Source organism: Scyliorhinus torazame, chromosome 20 (assembly GCF_047496885.1).
Source record: "Scyliorhinus torazame isolate Kashiwa2021f chromosome 20, sScyTor2.1, whole genome shotgun sequence".
Lineage (NCBI taxonomy): Eukaryota > Metazoa > Chordata > Chondrichthyes > Carcharhiniformes > Scyliorhinidae > Scyliorhinus > Scyliorhinus torazame.
Genome location: NC_092726.1, coordinates 23,068,232 through 23,089,325, shown reverse-complemented (window position 1 = coordinate 23,089,325; position 21,094 = coordinate 23,068,232). Strand labels below are relative to the sequence as shown.

Here is a 21,094-nt window from a genome sequence, read left to right as displayed (position 1 = left end):
ACAGCAATGATTGTGAGCTCATAAAGAGGAAATTAATATCACAAAGAGTCCCCATCAAACAGGGACAGCACGGGGTTAGATACAGAGTAAAGCTCCCTCTACACTGTCCCCATCAAACACTCCCAGGACAGGTACAGCACGGGGTTAGATACAGAGTAAAGCTCCCTCTACACTGTCCCCATCAAACACTCCCAGGACAGGTACAGCACGGGGTTAGATACAGAGTAAAGCTCCCTCTACACTGTCCCCATCAAACACTCCCAGGACAGGTACAGCACGGGGTTAGATACAGAGTAAAGCTCCCTCTACACAGTCCCATCAAACACTCCCAGGACAGGTACAGCACGGGGTTAGATACAGAGTAAAGCTCCCTCTACACTGTCCCCATCAAACACTCCCAGGACAGGTACAGCACGGGGTTAGATACAGAGTAAAGCTCCCTCTACACTGTCCCCATCAAACACTCCCAGGACAGGTACAGCACGGGGTTAGATACAGAGTAAAGCTCCCTCTACACTGTCCCCATCAAACACTCCCAGGACAGGTACAGCACGGGGTTAGATACAGAGTAAAGCTCCCTCTACACAGTCCCATCAAACACTCCCAGGACAGGTACAGCACGGGGTTAGATACAGAGTAAAGCTCCCTCTACACTGTCCCCATCAAACACTCCCAGGACAGGTACAGCACGGGGTTAGATACAGAGTAAAGCTCCCTCTACACTGACCCCATCAAACACTCCCAGGACAGGTACAGCACAGGGTTAGATACAGAGTAAAGCTCCCTCTACACAGTCCCATCAAACACTCCCAGGACAGGTACAGCACGGGGTTAGATACAGAGTAAAGCTCCCTCTACACAGTCCCATCAAACACTCCCAGGACAGGTACAGCACGGGGTTAGATACAGAGTAAAGCTCCCTCTACACTGTCCCCATCAAACACTCCCAGAACAGGTACTGCACGGGGTTAGATACAGAGTAAAGCTCCCTCTACACAGTCCCATCAAACACTCCCAGGACAGGTACAGCACGGGGTTAGATACAGAGTAAAGCTCCCTCTACACTGTCTCCATCAAACACTCCCAGGACAGGTACAGCACGGGGTTAGATACAGAGTAAAGCTCCCTCTACACTGTCCCCATCAAACACTCCCAGGACAGGTACAGCACGGGGTTAGATACAGAGTAAAGCTCCCTCTACACTGTCTCCATCAAACACTCCCAGGACAGGTACAGCACGGGGTTAGATACAGAGTAAAGCTCCCTCTACACTGTCCCCATCAAACACTCCCAGGACAGGTACAGCATGGGGTTAGATACAGAGTAAAGCTCCCTCTACACTGTCCCCATCAAACACTCCCAGGACAGGTACAGCATGGGGTTAGATACAGAGTAAAGCTCCCTCTACACTGTCCCCATCAAACACTCCCAGGACAGGTACAGCATGGGGTTAGATACAGAGTAAAGCTCCCTCTACACTGTCCCCATCAAACACTCCCAGGACAGGTACAGCACGGGGTTAGATACAGAGTAAAGCTCCCTCTGAATAACTGCCCTGAAGCATCACCAGCTCCTTTAGTAGAGAAATAAACTGAATCAACAAATTGAGGAATTGGTTAAAAATGCGGTTCCTTGAAGGGCTACTGCCTGAAAGTAAGCCGAATCTCCTAGAAACTAAGAACACCAAAACAAACTGTGATCAAGGGCATCTCCAATGCAGCCCCGTCCCCACGGAGCCCACTGGGTATGGTAAGTCCCGGTGGTTCCGGCAGACACCGCGTGCTCCCTTTCCAGGTAAAGGCAGAGACCACAGCTGCAGAAGAGGGGTAAGACCGTTGGGATGGATGACCTCCTCCCTCCCCCGCAGCAGGCTCCTGAAGATCAGGGACACGGGGCTGAAACGGAACCCAAGGGAAAGTAACAGATTTACCCGGGAACCCAAAGGTGGGTGCAACCTCGAACACTGACGCACGCATGGTGGACGGACAGCGCAATCTCGCAAACGCAGAGTTGTGTCAACACGTTTTAAAGAGTCGATAATTCACAGATAAAAGATCAGCAGGAGTGAACAAATTGAGTTGATTTCGATTTTCGCATCAACCATTGGGAACGGTTGATTGGAATACAAATTGTGAAGTTGACCTTAAATGAACTGTGCAAATGACATTAAAATGAGCCAAGCGTTGGGGCAGTCAGTGTCTCCAGCAGTGATCCAGCCATCGGGGCAGTACTCGGGTTCCAGCGCTCAGCAACAGTAGGGTATTGGTTACACTGAACTCAAAACTTGCATCGTAGACACCGCCGACCCTCGTCTTTGGGGTTGTGGGGGGTGAGACCCAAGCAGACACGGGGAGAACGTGCAATCTCCACACAGAGAGAGACTCGGGTTCGAACCCGGGTCCTCAGTGCCGTGAGGCAGCAGCGCTAACCGCTGCGTCGCCGTGCCGCCCACCGCGATTGATGCGACGGGAGAACAGGGTGGCTGATTTTTCCCCTGCTGCGCAAATTGCCACGGTTGTTTTTGAAATTTGGCATTCTTCCATTTGCCCTGATGAGTGCAATTTGAAAAACTTTGACGGGATGTCTCTCTTTTCGCCATTGTTGGGAGTTTTGTGCTGCTCGGCAATTACTGAGGTCCTTAAATTGCCTTTCTGGAATTGCTGCACGCTTTGTAAATACTGGGTAAACGTGCTTCAGTTGGCATCAATGTTACATCAATAGAAATGTGTAGCGTCTCTGCACAACTGGTGGAAATATTAGCTGTGAAAAATGTCGTGCCTTACACAATTATACATCCTGATCCCTGTGTGCATTCCTGAATTTTTGGTCACCCTTGTGTCACGTACACTCAGTCAGTGCGACGCTGCATCAGCACCTTGTAGCCAGCCCCAATCGCGGGTGTGTTAACCACTCCCCCGCCTCGCAGCTTCCCCGCACTGCCCAGTACAACAGCTCAGGGGGCATCAATCGCCCTCCCCCCCCCCACCCCCGCCCCTCCCCAACCCCCTCCGCCTTTCCCTCTGCCCCAGAGCCCTTCACTCAATTTGTAAAATAAAATAAATTGAGAGTGCCCAATTATTATTTTGTTCCCAATTAAGGGGCAGTTTAGCGCGGCCAATCCTCCTGCACGTCTTTGGGTTGTGGGGGCGAGACCCACGCAGACACGGGGAGAATGTGCAAACTCCACACGGACAGTGATCCGGGGCTGGGATCGAACCCGCGACCTCGGCAGCGTGAGGCAGCAGTGCTAACCACTGCGTCACCGTGCCTCGCACCCCTTGACAACTGATGGTGATAATTATGTAATATAAAACCGGTGCTTCATGTTTTTGAAAAAAAAATGTTTTTATCAAACTTTTTACATATTATACAGTATAAGATTAGTAAGGATAACTGTGCCACTTACAATGTACTTGTCGTTCTCCTCTGTGCCAATCCCCCCTCCCCTCCCCTCTTGGATTTCCCTCCCCCTCTCTCATTCATTGTTTCAGGGTCCTTCCCTGGGTAGTTATCCACTATTTACATGTGGGCGGAGTCCTTCCTCTCTCCCTCTTCCCCCCCTCACCCCCCCACATTTGTTATTGGGCCGCCCCCCCCCCCTTTCCCCTGCCCCCTCTCCCTGTCCTATTTTGGGCAATCCCTTGGGGATTCCTTTTCTTGTGGTCTTGTCCCCCCCCCCCCCCCCCCCCCCCCCCGCGGGACCAGTTGGTTGCCACGCTGTGTGAAACAATTTATTTTAAGGGGCAATTTATCGTGGCCAATCCACCTACCCTGCACATCTTTGGGTTGTGGGGGCGAGACCCCACGCAGACACGGGGGAGAATGTGCAAACTCCACATGGACAGTGACCCGGGGCTGGGATCGAATCGAACCCGGGTACTTAGCGGCGTGAGGCAGCAGTGCTAACCACTGCGCCACCAAGTCGCCCACCCCTTGACAACGGACTAACTCTTTCGCAAAGGAAATGAATGGTGGCCATCTTGGATCGAACTGTTCTATCACCCCCCCCTAGTGGTGAACTCGACCTTATCCATGTGTAGGAACTCCATGAGGTCACCCAACCAGGCCAAGTCACTGGGTGGAGTAGAATGTCCACCCGAGCGGAACTCAGCGCCGGGCTATTAACAAGGCAAAGGTGAGGGCATCCGCCTTCACCCCCATCTGGAGCACTGGTGACTGACAACCCAAAAATGGCCACCAGTGTGTGGTGTTGGGTGCTCTGGTGCACAGATGAGCCAACACAGTTGCATGTGGTATAACTCTATTTTATTTTAACTCTTATAATACAGTTCGTTCTGGATACTCTGCACGTGCTGTCTCCCTGAGTGTGTTTGGTAACAGATCTGTCCTGGTCCTCCTCTGCAGCTAATACTGACCACCGGGGGTCGTGTCTGTGCTTTTATATCTTTCTGTCATTGGTTGTGGTGTTGTGTGTTCTGATTTGTCTGTTGGTGTGTCTATCATGATGTGTGTGTTTGAATATCATGACATCCCCCCTTTTTACAAAGATATGTGCCTACGTGGTTATAAATATAATTGTGTCGTGAGTGCATCTAAGAGTGTGTGTGTGTGTTGTGTACAGCGTGTGTATATGACGTAACTATTTACATGGGGCGATGTCGGGTGCGTCACACTAACAAGGTTGTACCATAACAAAACTTGGATGCGAGAGAAAAAAAAAACTTGAACATTGGTCTGGTCAGACGATATCTGGAACAATAAACAACAACAGGTTATAATACAGAAGTGTTTGACTTTTTGAACGTATGAACAGCGTTATAAGTCCAGTCTAATGGGTGACCGCCGGTTCAGCTGTGGAGATTTGGGGTCACACTGGTTCACCTTGGACTGTTGGAGGTGATGCTGTTGCCGAAGTCTCTACTTTACCATTTGTTGTACTTCGTGCAGTGCTTGGTTTTTTCATTCGTGCAAATATAACATTCAACATCTTTGTTAGTGGTGCCTTGGCTGTGGTTTGGTTCTGGTGGCGATGGAAGGGGCATGATCCGTGGCATCTCCACAAAGTCATCCTTGGGAACCAGTGGAGGATCCGGCGTGTGCGTACGGTTCAGTTGCGAGCGTGGAAGGCGGCGCAAAGCTCGCTGATTGCGCCTACGCACCAATCCATCCGCCCTGCATGCCAGGAACAAGGTGGAGTCTTTTTCTTTTTATGTTTGTGGTGGACGGCATCTTGTAGCCGATGGGTCGTTGCCATCGAAGTAGCACCATCACTAATATCATGCAAGGCGATGACTGTGCCAGTCAGTCTTGACTAGCGGAGGCCTCGTCCATAAGACATAGGAGCAAAATTAGGTCACTTGTTCAAATCATCAGCAAAACGTTCCCCAATATTCAGTGCTCCGTGGTTCCATTATTAAGTAGAGATAGGCTTATGTCATTGGCCGCAGTGACCAGGTCCATTTCCGACAGGGTCGACAGCAGAATCTTCACCGAGGCCTTGTTACCTGCCTTCTGGAGCCAAGTATGAAGCATCTGATAATGCCCTTCCTTAACGTCATTCATATTATTGTGTTGAGCCTCGACAATCTGGTTCTCAGTCAGCTGGAGCCTCCGCATAAACTCGTTCCACCGTCTGATCGGCACCGCGTTGACAAACAACGAAAAGGTCTGCCTCAAGCCTGGAAAGTCACAAAGCACAAAGCACGCTGAAGGTTCTTGTTTCCCTTTCTTAACTTCCCGAGAGCTACATTGCCTCCCAGGGCTGTCACGCGACGCGGAGGGGATATCATGCAGGCTGCCTCCAACAGAGCAAAATAGGCCGCAATGTGCGATCTCCCTGCATGCAAAGCATTTCTGTCACTGCTAATGTCCATTGAACTGCTAGCCAGGCCGTTTTTCTATTCACTCGTGGGATGTGGGCGTCACTGGACTGGGCCAACATTTATTACCCATCCCTAATTTCCCTTGAACTGAGTGGCTGGCGAGGCCTTTTCAGGGGGCATTTAAAAGTGGTCCTGGAGTCACATGTAGGCCAGACCGGGTAAGGACGGTGGATTTCCTCCCCTTGAGAACATTAGTGAACCAGGTGGGGTTTTTACACAATTGATGATCGTCGCTATGGTCATCATTACTGAGAATAGTGACAATTCCAGGTGGGTTAACTGAGCTCCCGTGGTGGGATTTGAGCCCATGTCCTCCCAGGGTATTAACCTGCATCTCTGAATAACTAGTCCGGTGATAATACCACCATGCCACCCTCCTCGCCGGAACACCACACAAACCGGTTGCCAAGGGCAACAGGGCCTGATGACTGACTGATCTGTATCGTGCCTCTATCGTAGTAAAACATCCATTAATCGCATCAAAGAGGCCTCAAAACTGTAAGGAGGTGTTAGGACAGATGACTAAAAGCTGAGTTAAAGTGGCAGGGTTTAAGGAGCGTCTTCAAGAAAAAGTGAATACTTCGCAAGATGCCGATGTTCCAAAGGCCAAGGCTCTATAGCTGAAGGCAAGGCCCGCTCTGGCGAAACGATGGAAATCAAGAGGCCAGGATTGGAGAGAGAGCAGAGGTCGAGTGGGGTTTCGGGAGGGCGGAGGTGTGTGGGGGGTTGGATGGAGGGAGATTACAGAGAAAGGCGGGGGATGGGGATCATGGAGGGATTCAAAAACAAGGCCGAGAGCCTACTCAAGGAGCAGGAAAGGAGAGTGGAAGTCATTCCAATCACCGGCAATCAGCAATTGGATCAACCTTCGAAAGATTACCTTCACTATCCGGGAATTCTTCGACCATCTGAAAAGGCTGCGTATATTCCTGGAAAATACAGGTCAGGACAATGAAATGAGAAGGGCGGCAGGCTGAAGCTTTCGTAACGCAGTTAACTTTGTCGCGAACCACAATACACAATTTCTTACCTGTTCAGGCACTGGTGTGCGCGCGTGTGCACGCGTGTGTGGTTTGTGCGTTCACAGCTGACAGGAATGAGTGCTTTGCGCACTTTTAGAACCGCGAGCTGGTTTAGTTTAATGTCAAACCAAGTCGGCGTGTCAAATCCTCGTGCTTGAGTCTCAAAAAGTTGGTTTACAGGTGCAACAGGTGATTAAGATGGCGAATGGAGTTTTGTCCTTCATTGCTAGATAGATGGAGTTTAAGACTAGGGAGGTTATGCTGCAATTGTATACGGTGTTAGTGAGGCCACACCTGGGGTATTGTGTTCAGTTTTGGTCTCCTTACCTGAGAAAGGATGTACTGGCGCTGGAGGGTGTGCAGAGGGGATTCACTAGGTTAATCCCAGAGTTGAGGGGATTAGATTATGACGAGAGGTTGAGTAGACTGGGACTGTACTCATTGGAGTTTAGAAGGATGCGGGGGGATCTTATAGAAACATATAAAATTATGAAGGGGATAGGATAGATGCGGGCAGGTTGTTTCCACTGGCGGGTGAAAGCAGAACTAGGGGGCATAGCCTCAAAATAAGGGGAAGTAGATTTAGGACTGAGATTAGGAGGAACTTCTTCACCCAAAGGGTTGTGAATCTATGGAATTCCCTGCCCAGTGAAGCAGTAGAGGCTCCCTCATTAAATGTTTTCAAGATAAAGATAGGTAGTTTTTTGAAGAATAAAGGGATTAAGGGTTATGGTGTTCGGGCCGGAAAGTGGAGCTGAGTCCACAAAAGATCAGCCATGATCTCATTGAATGGTGGAGCAGGCTCGAGGGGTCAGATGGCTGACTCCTGCTCCTAGTTCTTATGTTCTTATGTAAATCGAAAAGGGAAGAGAATTAAAGTGAAGCAATTAACTCAATCGCAACGTAAGAACGCAAGGAGAATAAATAGAGTTGGCCATTCGGCCCCTCAAGCTTTACTGAATCAGAGTTTGGCCACGTTCTCATCTGATGCACACATATCCCTTCATTCTCTTGCTGACCAGCGGCCTTGAATAATAATAAGAATCTTTATTGTCACAAGTAGGCTTACATTAACACTGCAATGACGTTACTGTGAAAATCCCCTCGTCGCCACATTCCGACGCCTGTTCGGGTACACGGAGGGAGAATTCAGAATGTCCAATTCACCAACAGCACGTCTTTCGGGGACTTGTGGGAGGAAACCGGAGCGCCCGGAGGAAACCCACGCAGACACGGGGAGAACGCGCAGACTCCGCGCAGACAGTACCACCGCAGAGGGAGCTGGCCGCGCCCGAAAGGATATAGCTGCTCGACTGGGCCTGCGACAGGTGGTGAGGCGATCAACGAGAGGGAAAAACGTACTCGACCTCACCCACAGCAACCTGCCTGCCTCAGATCCATCTGAGCATGGCAGTATCGGGAGGAGAGACAAATGTCGAGACAAAGTCCTGTCTTCACATGAAGGATACCCCCTATCATATTGTGTAGCCCACTACCCAGCTAAATGGGATAGATTCAGAACAGATTGAGCAACTCAGGACTGGGCATACATGAGATGCTGTGTGGCGGCGGCACAGTGGTTAGCACTGCTGCCTCACGGCGCCAGGGACCCGCGTTCGATTCTGGCCTTGGGTGACTGTCTGTGCGGAGTCTTCACGTCCTCCCCCGTGTGTGCGTGGGTTTCCTCCGGGTGCTCCGGTTTCCTCCCACAGTCCAAAGATATGCAGGTTAGGTGGATTGGCCACGATAAATTGCCCCTTAGTGTCCAAAATGTGCAGGTTGGGTGGGGTTACGGGGATAGGGCTGGGGAGTGGGCCTACGTAGGGTGCTCCGACAGAGGGTCGGTGCAGACCTAATGGGCCGAATGGCCTTCTGCACTCTAGGGATCAGCAGAATTGTACTCAACCACAACTCATGGCCGAGTATAACTCCCACTCGACCATGAAAGTCGCTTATTGTCACAAGTAGGCTTCAAATGAAGTTACTGTGAAAAGCCCCTAGTCGCCACATTCCGGCGCCTGTTCAGGGAGGCTGTTACGGGAATTGAACCGTGCTGCTGGCCTGCCTTGGTCTGCTTTCAAAGCCAGCCATACAGCCCTGTGCTAAACAGCCCCTAAACCATTACCACCAAGCCAGGACGTCAACCCTGGTTCAATGAAGCGTGCAGGAGAGCAACACCAGGTATATATAAAAATAAGGTGTCAATCTGTGAAGCTACCCACAGGACTACCTGTGAGCCGAACAGCATAAGCAGCAAGGAACAGACAGAGCTAAGCGATTCCCAACCAATGGATCACATCGAAGCTGTGCAGTCCTGCCACTTCCAGCCGTGAATGGTGGTGGGCAATTAATCAACTCACTGGAGGAGGAGGCTCTATAAACATCCCCATTCTCAACGAGGGAGGAGGCCAGGACATCGGTGTAATGGTTCCCAGTCCCTCACCATTCAGGAAGACGCCTCTGCTTCTCTGCTCCGCCCCCAAAGCGGATAACCTTCCATCGCTCGCTTCCCCAACCTAGTTACTCAGGTCACCAAGCCAAGAACCTTCCCAAAAAGCTTCAGAGAGGCGAGGATTAGGATGGAAAGCTTTTCTCGGGGACTTACCGTGGATTTAATAGAGTCATTGGGATCACGTTGCACCATGGAGGGGCTGGACGTGGAGCTTTCGGCGTGATACCCTGCTGAGGTCTTTGAACCATTCCGCAGTAAACCCTCCGTCTCGGTCCGAGCTTCGTTAGCAATATTTTCCATATTCTCCACCTCTCTGCATCTTCCAGCCAGGCTGTCGATGTTCTGCAGGGAGAAGACGGGCATCACACTGGATCACCCCAGCAACACAGTAGGACCCATCGCCGCGGCAATTTTAAAATGGGGTCGGATGGGCACTTGAGGGAAATAAACTGGCAGGGCCACGGGGCGAGGGCCAGTATGGAGCGAGCTGATAGTCAATGGGCCGAGTGGACTCCTTCTGGGTCATTAAAGACTTGCGGGAGGTCGATGCAATAATCTTCATTGTCACAAGTAGGCTTACATTAACACCGCAATGAAGTTACTGTGAAAAAACCCTCGTCGCCACATTCCGGCATTTGTACGGGTACACAGAGGGAGAATTCAGAATGTCCAATTCACCGAACAGCACCGGCTTGATTCTCCGCACCCCGATGCCGAAATCGCGGCCGGCGCAGGGGCGGAGAATCCAAATTTCCAGCAAGGAATCGGGACCGGGGCTGGCACATGGCGCAGTGGTTAGCACTGGGACTGCGGCGCTGAGGACCCAGGTTCGATCCCGGCCCCGGGTCACTGTCCGTGTGGAGTTTGCACATTCTCCCCGTGTTTGCGTGGGTTTCGCCCCCACAACCCACAAGGGAGCTGTTTAGCACAGGGCTAACGAGCTGGCTTTGAAAGCAGACCAAGGCAGGCCAGCAGCACGGTTCAATTCCCGTACCAGCCTCCCCGAACAGGCGCCGGAATGTGGCGACTAGGGGCTTTTCACAGTAACTTCATTGAAGCCTACTTGTGACAATAAGCGATTTTCATTTTCAAGGTGGATTGGCCACACTAAATTGTCCCTTAATTGGAAAATATAATAATAATTGGGTACTCTAAATTTAAAACAGAAAGGAATTGAGACCGGCGCTGGTTCCCCCATTCTGCGGGCCCTGAAAAGCGACACACTCAGAGTACACTGCGCCACCTAGCACCTACCTGGGACCATTGCCAGAGGCCCGCTCTGCCAATCTCCGCCCCTGACCGGCTGAAGACCCGGCAGCCTGGATCTAATGTGGTCCAGCCGGTCGGGATACCCGCGTGGCGGCTGCCCTGGTCGGGGGCGGGCCGATCGGAGGCCGGGGCGGGGGGGGCCTTATAGGCAGCTGGGAAATGTTTGTGCGAGCGGACAGGGTCGGCGTGCAGCCGATTGGGGTTTTTATTATTATGGTCCAGCTCTGAGTCCGCCATGGAGCAGGGTACGACCTCCGACCCGGAAGTACAGGGTCCCTTATCTGCAGCAAAAGCTGCTAGATTTATGCCAGGTCCCTGCTAGCCCCCTTTCACACCAGTTTTTCCGGCATGAAACTCCACAGTTCTGACGCTGGGCATGGGGACATACTCCCAATAACGGAGAATCCAGCCCCGCGTCTTTCGGGACTTGTGGGAGGAAACCGGAGCACCCGGAGGAAACCCACGCAGACACGGGGGAGAACGTGCAGACTCCGCACAGACAGTGACCCAAGCCGGGAATCGAACCCGGGACCCTGGCGCTGTGAAGCAACAGTGCTAACCACTGTACTACCGTGAACACCTGGATCAAATCTCCTCTCGACTTCCTCTCCTACAAGGAGAACTGCCCCAACTTACCTAATCGATCCCCCCAACTGAAGTTCCTCAACCCTGGAACGATCCTTTAAAACAGAGATGAGGAGGAATTTCCTCAGCCAGAGGGTGGTGAATCTGTGGAACTCTTTGCCGCAGAAGGCTGTGGAGGCCAAATCACTGAGTGTCTTTAAGACAGAGATAGATAGGTTCTTGATCAATAAGGGGATCAGGGGCTATGGGGAAAAGGCAGGAGAAGGGGGATGAGTAAATATCAGCCATGATTGAATGGCGGAGCAGACTCGATGGGCCAAGTGGCCTGATTCAGCTCCTCTGTCTGATGGTCTTATGGATGTGCTCAGTGTCCCTGACAATCCACCTTGAGGAATCCTTCCTAAATCCCTGATCGAATCCACTGACTGTGCTCTTTCCCCTGCGCACAGGGACTGAGCTGAACACAATTCCCGCTCGGTGGGGAACCACCTCATCAATCCTGCCCGTGAATGGATAGCACGAACACAGAACCCGGAGGAGGCCATCTTGTCCCTCAAGCCTGCCGCTCCCTTCAGTAAGATCTTGGCCCAAGTTTGGCTTCAGCTTGATTCTCTCCCAATGGCTCCGGGAAAGATTCAAGGCGGCAGCAAGAGAACAGCTCTCCAGGGTACAGAATTCCCAACCCTCCGAGCCAAGAAAATTCTCTTCACCCCATTCCGAAGTTCCCCTTATCCTCTCAGCATCTATTCAGCATCTACCCTGTCACACCCTCTCAGAATTCCAGATCATCATTCCTTGGGATGTCAGACATAGAATCAGGCTTCTTAGATCAGGTCTTCATTGTTCCTTAATCGTGGTTTGCCACTCACTGCGGTCAACAGGGCACTCAACTCACTTCCTGAACCTCTGCCGTCACCCCCTCTCCTCCCTCCCAGAACCAGGGTAGGGTCCCCCTCGTCCTCACTTATCAACCCATCAGCCTCCGCGTTCAAAGAATCATCCTCCGCCAGTTCCGCCAACTCCAGCGTGATGCCACCACCAAACACATCTTCCCCTCACTCCCCCTGTCAGCATTCCGCAGGGACCCTTCCCCTCCGGGAGACCCTGATCCACTCCTCCATCACTCCTCAACACCTCACCCTCTTCCCACGACACCTTCCCATGCAATGGCAGAGGGTGCAACACCTGCCCCTTTACCTCCTCCCCGCTCGCCATCTCAGGGCTCAAACACTCTTTTCAAGAGAGGCAGTGCTTCGCGTGCCCCTCCTTCAATCTGGTGCCCCCACTGCGGTCTACTCTACGTTGGAGAGACTAAACGCAGACTGGGTGACTGCTTTGCAGAACACCTTCGGTCCGTCTGCAAGCACGTCCCAGACTATCCTGTCGCTGCCATTTCAGCTCACCGTCCTTCTCTCATGTCCACATGTTCGTCCTTGGCCTGCTGCAACGTTCCAGTGACGCCCAGCGCAAACTGGAGGAACAGCACCTCAACTTCCGATTGGGAACGCTGCAGCCTTCCGGACTTTTTTTTTCATAGATTATCATAGAATTTACAGTGCAGAAGGAGGCCATTCGGCCCATCGAGTCATAACATTGAGTTCCACAACTTCAGACTGTGAACTCTCTCCTCCGCCTTCACCCCATTTTTATTTCGACAATATATTTTCATTTCTTCCATCGATCTATCTTCCCCCTCACCATTGTCACCCTACCCCACTTGGGCCAACTATTTCTCATTGACCTTTGACACACTGCTCACCTGCCATTAACTCATTCTAAACCCTTTATACGCCACTATCAGCTCCCTTTGTAGCCTGAATCACCTCCATTTACATTCTCTTTGTCTTTCTGTCCTCGACATTTCTGTCAATCTCCACCTCGCCCTGGCACCCTATCCAGCCCCACCGCTCCACGCCCCCCCCCCCCCCCCCCGCCCCCCCACATTATAAATCTGACCCTATTCCCAGTTCTCTCTAGCTTTGGCAAAGCGTCACCCAGACTCGAAACGTGAGCTCCTTTCCTCTCTCCACTGATGCTGTCAGGCCTGTGGAGATTGTCCGGCGTTGCCGGCGAATCACGCGGACATGTTTTGGGGTTGTGAAAAATTGGGAAGATTCCGGGCGGGAGTGTTCGCGGTCTTCGCCAGGGCAGTGGAGGAGGGAGTGGATCCGGGCCCTTTGGTGGCGATATTCGGGGTCTCAGAGAAGCCGGAGCTCATGGGGAGGAGGAAGGCCGATGTCGTGGCCTTCGCCTCTCTGATTGCACGGCGGCGGATTTTGCTGGAGTGGCGGTCGGCATCGCCACCGGGGGCAGCGGCTTGGTTGGGTGACCTGTGCGACCTCCTGCGGTTCGAGAAGGTAAAGTATGAGTTAAGGGGCTCAGCGGGGGGGGGGGGTTTGAGGAAAGGTGGGGGATGTTTGTGACCGTGTTTGAGGAGCTGTTTGTTGTGTGGGGCGGACTGGGGTTGTGACTGTATAGTTGATTGCTGGGAAGTATGTCTATGTGTTGTAACCTGTTTTGATACATGTTGGTAATAAAATACATTTTAAGAAAAGAGGTTGTCTAGTGCTTTCTGTTTTTGTTCCAAGATCACGAGCTGGGAGTTGGTGGGAGCAAGAATGTTGTGTCTCCCTCCCCTTTGTTATGCAGGGCCCCACAGTGTGGGGCATGTCCTGGCTTGCCCCCACTAATTCAGAGTGACGTCAGCCTGGGGCCCTGTCAGCCAACAGTCAAAATGGAGCTGGCAATCCCAGGGCCTGTCCAGGAGTGTGTTAACTCACCACTGGATGGCGCTCTTCCTCCATGACTCCACTTCCACGATCTGTAACAGAAAAACATAATAACATAAGGAGCAGGAGTGGGCCATCTGACCTCTCGAGCCTGCTCCGCCATTCAATGAGATCATGGCTGATCTTTTGTGGACTCAGCTCCACTTTCCGGCCCGAACACCATAACCCTTAATCCCTTTATTCTTCAAAAAACTATCTATCTTTATCTCGAAAACATTTAATGAAGGAGCCTCAACTGCTTCACTGGACAAGGAATTCCATAGATTCACAACCCTTTGGGTGAAGAAGTTCCTCCTAAACTCAGTCCTAAATCTACTTCCCCTTATTTTGAGGCTATGCCCCCTAGTTCTGCTTTCACCCGCCAGTGGAAACAACCTGCCCGCATCTATCCTATCGATTCCCTTCATAATCTTATATGTTTCTATAAGATACCCCGCATCCTTCTAAATTCCAACGAGTACAGTCCCGGTCTACTCAACCTCTCTGATGTGCCATCAATTATGACAAAGACGAGTTGTGGAACAAAACTGTAGCTTTAATAAGCTAAACGAGAATCTGCTGGCAACTGATCCCGAATTGGGGCAGGGCCAGAGGTCAGACACCTTTATACAGAGCCTGAGGGGAGGAGCCACAGGCAGAGCCAGCAGAGACAACAAACAATATATACAATACAGTAACAGTGGTTTACCACACACTCTGCGTAATCCAACCCGCTCAACTCTGGGATTAACCTCGTTAATCTCCTCTGCACACCCTCCAGTGCCAATATGTCCTTTCTCAGGTAAGGAGACCAAAACTGAGCACAATACTCCAGATGTGGCCTCACTGACACCTTATACTCACTACACCTTATAACGGAAGGATGTGACACACGGATCACAGTCGTACAATACAAGAAGCAAAAAACAGCATCCCGGCCAAATCGCCAGATTTCGGGCATTCCCGTCGCGTCGTTACTGATATCCCAAGGATTGGCTGACTCGTGGGAGTGATCAGGAGAGAGTGGAATTTATTGGGAGTTAATCTGACTGGATTGTCGTCCACAATTATCAGTCTGGCTCTGCCCCATGTGACAGTCTGATTCCGTGACGCCCTCTCTCGACACCAGGTGCAAGTCTCGCCCTGAGCCTATTTCTCACTTACCCGCTGAGTTCGAATTGCACAGCTGTGCAGAAAACTTCGACTCGATCTCTGCAGGGAATAAGCAAGAGAAACAATCACACTGTTACCTTCAAGACCGAATAAGAAGTCTGACAAAGTCCAACAGGTTTGCTTCGAATCACAAGCTTTCGGAGCGCTGCTCCTTCCTCTTCATTCACCTGAGGAAGGAGCAGCGCTCCGAAAGCTAGTGATTCGAAACAAACCTGTTGGGCTTTAACCTGGTGTTGTAAGACTTCTTACTGTGCCCACCCCAGTCCAACACCAGCATCGCAACATCATCCACGTCAGGACAGAGACTGCGCTCCAATGGATTGGAGCACCAAACGAAGGCTCACATTCAATGCGTGGTCGGTGCGGGAATACTGAGGGAGTGCTGCACTGTCAGAGGGTCAGTACTGAGGGAGTGCTGCACTGTTAGAGGGTCAGTACTGAGGGAGTGCTGCACTGTCAGAGGGTCAGTACTGAGGGAGTGCTGCACTGTCAGAGGGTCAGTACTGAGGGAGTGCTGCACTGTCAGAGGGTCAGTACTGAGGGAGTGCTGCACTGTCAGAGGGTCAGTACTGAGGGAGTGCTGCACTGTCAGAGGGAGTGTTGCACTGTCAGAGGGTCAGTACTGAGGGAGTGCTGCACTGTCAGAGGGTCAGTCTGAGGGAGTGCTGCACTGTCAGAGGGTCAGTACTGAGGGAGTGCTGCGCTGTCAGAGGGTCAGTACTGAGGGAGTGCTGCACTGTCAGAGGGTCAGTACTGAGGGAGTGCTGCACTGTCAGAGGGTCAGTTTGAGGGAGTGCTGCACTGTCAGAGGGTCAGTACTGAGGGAGCGCTCCACAACAGAGGGTCAGTACTGAGGGAGAGCTGCACTGTCAGAGGGTCAGTACTGAGGGAGTGCTGCACTGTCAGAGAGTCAGTACTGAGGGAGTGCTGCACTGTCAGAGGGTCAGTACTGAGGGAGTGCTGCACTGTCAGAGGGTCAGTCTGAGGGAGTGCTGCACTGTCAGAGGGTCAGTACTGAGGTAGCGCTCCACTGTCAGAGGGTCAGTACTGAGGGAGTGCTGCACTGTCGGAGGGTCAGTACTGAGGGAGTGCTGCACTGTCAGAGGGTCAATACTGAAGGAGTGCTGCACTGTCAGAGGGTCGGTACTGAGGGAGTGCCGCACTGTCAGAGAGTCAGTACTGAGGGAGTGCTGCACTGTCAGAGGGTCAATACTGAAGGAGTGCTGCACTGTCAGAGGGTCAGTACTGAGGGAGCGCTGCACTGTCAGAGGGTCAGTACTGAGGGAGTGCCGCACGGTGAGAGGGTCAGTACTGAGGGAGCGCTGCACTGTCAGAGGATCAGTACTGAGGGAGGGCTGCACTGTCAGAGGGTCAGTGTTGAGGGAGTGCTGCACGGTCAGAGGGTCAGTACTGAGGGAGTGCGGCACTGTCAGAGGGCCAGTACTGAGGGAGTGCTGCACTGTCAGAGGGTCAGTACTGAGGGAGCGCCGCACTGTCAGAGGGTCAGTACTGAGGGAGAGTTGCACTGTCAGAGGGTCAGTACTGAGGGAGTGCTGCACTGTCAGAGGGTCAGTACTGAGGGAGAGCTGCACTGTCAGAGGGTCAGTACTGAGGGAGTGCTGCATTGTCAGAGGGTCAGTACTGAGGGAGAGCTGCACTGTCAGAGGGTCAGTACTGAGGGAGAGCTGCACTGTCAGAGGGTCAGTGTTGAGGGAGTGCTGCACTGTCAGAGGGTCAGTACTGAGGGAGAGCTGCACTGTCAGAGGGCCAGTACTGAGGGAGCGCTGCACTGTCAGAGGATCAGTACTGAGGGAGTGCTGCACTGTCAGAGGGTCAGTCTGAGGGAGTGCTGCACTGTCAGAGGGTCAGTACTGAGGGAGCGCTGCACTGTCAGAGAGTCAGTACTGAGGGAGTGCTGCACTGTCAGAGGGTCAGTACTGAGGGACCACTGCACTGTCAGAGGGTCAGTACTGAGGGAGTGCTGCACTGTCAGAGGGTCAGTACTGAGGGAGTGCTGCACTGTCAGAGGGTCAGTACTGAGGGAGTGCTGCACTGTCAGAGGGTCAGTACTGAGGGAGTGCCGCACTGTCAGAGGGTCAGTACTGAGTGAGTGCTGCACTGTCAGAGGGTCAGTACTGAGGGAGTGCCGCACTGTCAGAGGGTCAGTACTGAGGGTGTGCTGCACTGTCAGAGGGTCAGTACTGAGGGAGTGCTGCATTGTCAGAGGGTCAGTACTGAGGAAGTGCTGCACTGTCAGAGGGTCAGTACTGAGGGAGTGCTGCACTGTCAGAGGGTCAGTACTGAGGGAGTGTCGCACTGTCAGAGGGTCAGTACTGAGGGAGTGCTGCACTGTCAGAGGGTCAGTGCTGAGGGAGTGCTGCACTGTTAGAGGGTCAGTACTGAGGGAGTGTCGCACTGTCAGAGGGTCAGTACTGAGGGAGCGCCGCACTGTCAGAGGGTCAGTACTGAGGGAGTGCTGCACTGTCAGAGGGTCAGTACTGAGGGAGTGCCGCACTGTCAGAGGGTCAGTACTGAGGGTGTGCTGCACTGTCAGAGGGTCAGTACTGAGGGAGTGCTGCATTGTCAGAGGGTCAGTACTGAGGAAGTGCTGCACTGTCAGAGGGTCAGTACTGAGGGAGTGCTGCACTGTCAGAGGGTCAGTACTGAGGGAGTGTCGCACTGTCAGAGGGTCAGTACTGAGGGAGTGCTGCACTGTCAGAGGGTCAGTGCTGAGGGAGTGCTGCACTGTTAGAGGGTCAGTACTGAGGGAGTGTCGCACTGTCAGAGGGTCAGTACTGAGGGAGCGCCGCACTGTCAGAGGGTCAGTACTGAGGGAGTGCTGCACTGTCAGAGGGTCAGTACTGAGGGAGTGCCGCACTGTCAGAGGGTCAGTACTGAGGGAGTGCTGCACTGTCAGAGGGTCAGTACTGAGGGAGTGCCGCACTGTCAGAGGGTCAGTACTGAGGGAGTGCCGCACTGTCAGAGGGTCATTGAATCTGCTCTGAAGAGCACCGAGCGAGGCCTACTCCGACCCGCCCTATCCCCTTAACCCTGCGCATTGATTAGGGCCAGTCCACCTCCACATGTTTGGACTGTGTAAACGTGGGATATTGGGGTACACCAGAGTGCGCTCGGGTGAACAGGCAGGAGGCTGGGCGCTAAATTGGCAGGGTGGGGTCTTGATGGAAAACTGCTCCCTCAGTTACAGGGAGGCTCAATCCAGAGACAGGGATCAAGACTCAGAGCTGTTTGAATCATGACTGAATACACTCACTGTATAACTGATCTTTCAATGCCTTCCTCCTGCAGCAAATGAACACGATGGGACACCCAGCAATCAGCAGAATGAAGGCCACGACAATCCCAGCAATGGCACCTACAGAAACAGTTAATAAATCCAATCATCAACACTCAGGTCAGCAGAGTCAAAGAGCACAGCTTCCGTTACAGCAATATGCAGCGTTCATAGACACTCACCTCCCGAGAGGGCGCTGCTTTCAACACTTCCACACACCATGTCCGATGTCCGGGAACATCTAATCTTCACAACCTGACCCTCAGCACACCTAGCAAATCAGAACAAATCACAAGAATAAGGATGTTTAAACCACGAGATGTGGTCTTATCACTGAATGTGTTTGATGGGGACAGTGTAGAGGGAGCTTTACTCTGTATCTAACCCCGTGCTGTACCTGTCCTGGGAGTGTTTGTTGGGGTCAGTGTAGAGGGAGCTTTACTCTGTATCTAACCCCGTGCTGTACCTGTCCTGGGAGTGTTTGTTGGGGTCAGTGTAGAGGGAGCTTTACTCTGTATCTAACCCCGTGCTGTACCTGTCCTGGGAGTGTTTGATGGGGTCAGTGTAGAGGGAGCTTTACTCTGTATCTCACTCCGTGCTGTACCTGTCCTGGGAGTGTTTGATGGGGACAGTGTAGAGGGAACTTTACTCTGTATCTAACCCCGTGCTGTACCTGTCCTGGGAGTGTTTGATGGGGACAGTGTAGAGGGAACTTTACTCTGTATCTAACCCCATGCTGTACCTGTCCTGGGAGTGTTTGATGGGGACAGTGTAGAGGGAGCTTTACTCTGTATCTAACCCCGTGCTGTACCTGTCCTGGGAGTGTTTGATGGGGACAGTGTAGAGGGAGCTTTACTCTGTATCTAACCCCGCGCTGTACCTGTCCTGGGAGTGTTTGATGGGGGACAGCGCAGAGGGAGCTTTACTCTGTATCTAACCCCGTGCTGTACCTGGCCTGGCAGTGTTTGATGGGGACAGTGTAGAGGGAGCTTTACTCTGTATCTAACCCCATGCTGTACCTGTCCTGGGAGTGTTTGATGGGGGACAGCGCAGAGGGAGCTTTACTCTGTATCTAACCCCGTGCTGTACCTGTCCTGGGAGTGTTTGATGGGGACAGTGTAGAGGGAGCTTTACTCTGTATCTAACCCCGCGCTGTACCTGTCCTGGGAGTGTTTGATGGGGACAGTGGAGAGGGAGCTTTACTCTGTATCTAACCCAGTGCTGTACCTGTCCTGGGAGTGTGTGATGGGGACAGTGTAGAGGGAGCTTTACTCTGTATCTAACCCCGTGCTGTACCTGTCCTGGGAGTGTTGGATGGGGACAGTGTAGAGGGAGCTTGACTCTGTATCTAACCCCGTGCTGTACCTGTCCTGGGAGTGTTTGATGGGAGACAGTGTAGAGGGAGCTTTACTCTGTATCTAACCACGTGCTGTACCTGTCCTGGGAGTGTTGGATGGGGACGGTGTAGAGGGAGCTTGACTCTGTATCTAACCCCGTGCTGTACCTGTCCTGGGAGTGTTTGATGGGGGACAGTGTAGAGGGAGCTTTACTCTGTATCTAACCCCGTGCTGTACCTGTCCTGGGAGTGTTTGACGGGGACAGTGTAGAGGGAGCTTTACTCTGTATCTCACCCCGTGCTGTACCTGTCCTGGGAGTGTTTGATGAGGACAGTGTAGAGGGAGCTTTACTCCGTATCTAACCCCATGCTGTACCTGTCCTGGGAGTGTTTGAAGGAGACAGTGTAGAGGGAGCTTTACTCTGTATCTAACCCCGTGCTGTACCTGTCCTGGGAGTGTTTGATGGGGACAGTGTAGAGGGAGCTTTACTCTGTATCTAACCCCGTGCTGTACCTGTCCTGGGAGTGTTTGACGGGGACAGTGTAGAGGGAGCTTTACTCTGTATCTAACCCCGTGCTGTACCTGTCCTGGGAGTGTTTGATGGGGACAGTGTAGAGGTAGCTTTACTCTGTGTCTAACCCTGTGCTGTACCTGTCCTGGGAGTGTTTGATGGGGACAGTGTAGAGGGAGCTTTACCCTGTATCTAACCCCGTGCTGTACCTGTCCTGGGAGTGTTTGATGGGGACAGAGTAGAGGGAGCTTTACTCTGTATCTAACCCCGTGCTGTACCTGTCCTGGGAGTGTTTGATGGGGACAGTGTAGAGGGAGCTTTACTCTGTATCTAACCCCGTGCTGTAACTGTCCTGGGAGTGTTTGATGGAGACAGTGTAGAGGGAGCTTTACTCTGTATCTAACCCCGTGCTGTATCTGTCCTGGGAGTGTTTGATGGGGACAGTGTAGGGGGAGCTTTACTCTGTATCTAACCCCGTGCTGTACCTGTCCTGGGAGTGTTTGATGGAGACAGTGTAGAGGGAGCTTTACTCTGTATCTAACCCTGTGCTGTATCTGTCCTGGGAGTGTTTGATGGGGACAGTGTAGAGGGAGCTTTACTCTGTATCTAACCCCGTGCTGTATCTGTCCTGGGAGTGTTTGATGGGGACAGTGTAGAGGGAGCTTTACTCTGTATCTAACCCCGTGCTGTACCTGTCCTGGGAGTGTTTGATGAGGACAGTGTAGAGGGAGCTTTACTCTGTATCTAACCCCGTGCTGTACCTGTCCTGGGAGTGTTTGATGGGGACAGTGTAGAGGGAGCTTTACTCTGTATCTAACCCAGTGCTGTACCTGTCCTGG

General features: G+C 52.3%; 1 protein-coding gene across 2 annotated transcripts in view; it reads right to left on the bottom strand.

The window, feature by feature from the left end:
- Positions 1-4,249: 4,249 nt before the first annotated feature.
- The window catches only part of LOC140396964 (tumor necrosis factor receptor superfamily member 6-like), a 58,373-nt gene continuing 41,528 nt past the window's right edge, over positions 4,250-21,094 (bottom strand). Inside the window, exons 5-11 of one of the 2 annotated variants that reach the window (XM_072485954.1) lie at positions 18,590-18,678; positions 18,387-18,488; positions 15,104-15,151; positions 13,952-13,992; positions 9,471-9,659; positions 6,724-6,772; positions 4,250-5,639 (exon numbers count right to left, since the gene is read on the bottom strand). In XM_072485954.1, the coding sequence (XP_072342055.1) occupies positions 5,353-5,639; positions 6,724-6,772; positions 9,471-9,659; positions 13,952-13,992; positions 15,104-15,151; positions 18,387-18,488; positions 18,590-18,678 (805 nt within the window). In that variant the 3' untranslated portion in view covers positions 4,250-5,352. The remainder of the gene's footprint in view (positions 5,640-6,723; positions 6,773-9,470; positions 9,660-13,951; positions 13,993-15,103; positions 15,152-18,386; positions 18,489-18,589; positions 18,679-21,094) is intronic. The other variant, XM_072485955.1, reaches the window with a different exon arrangement.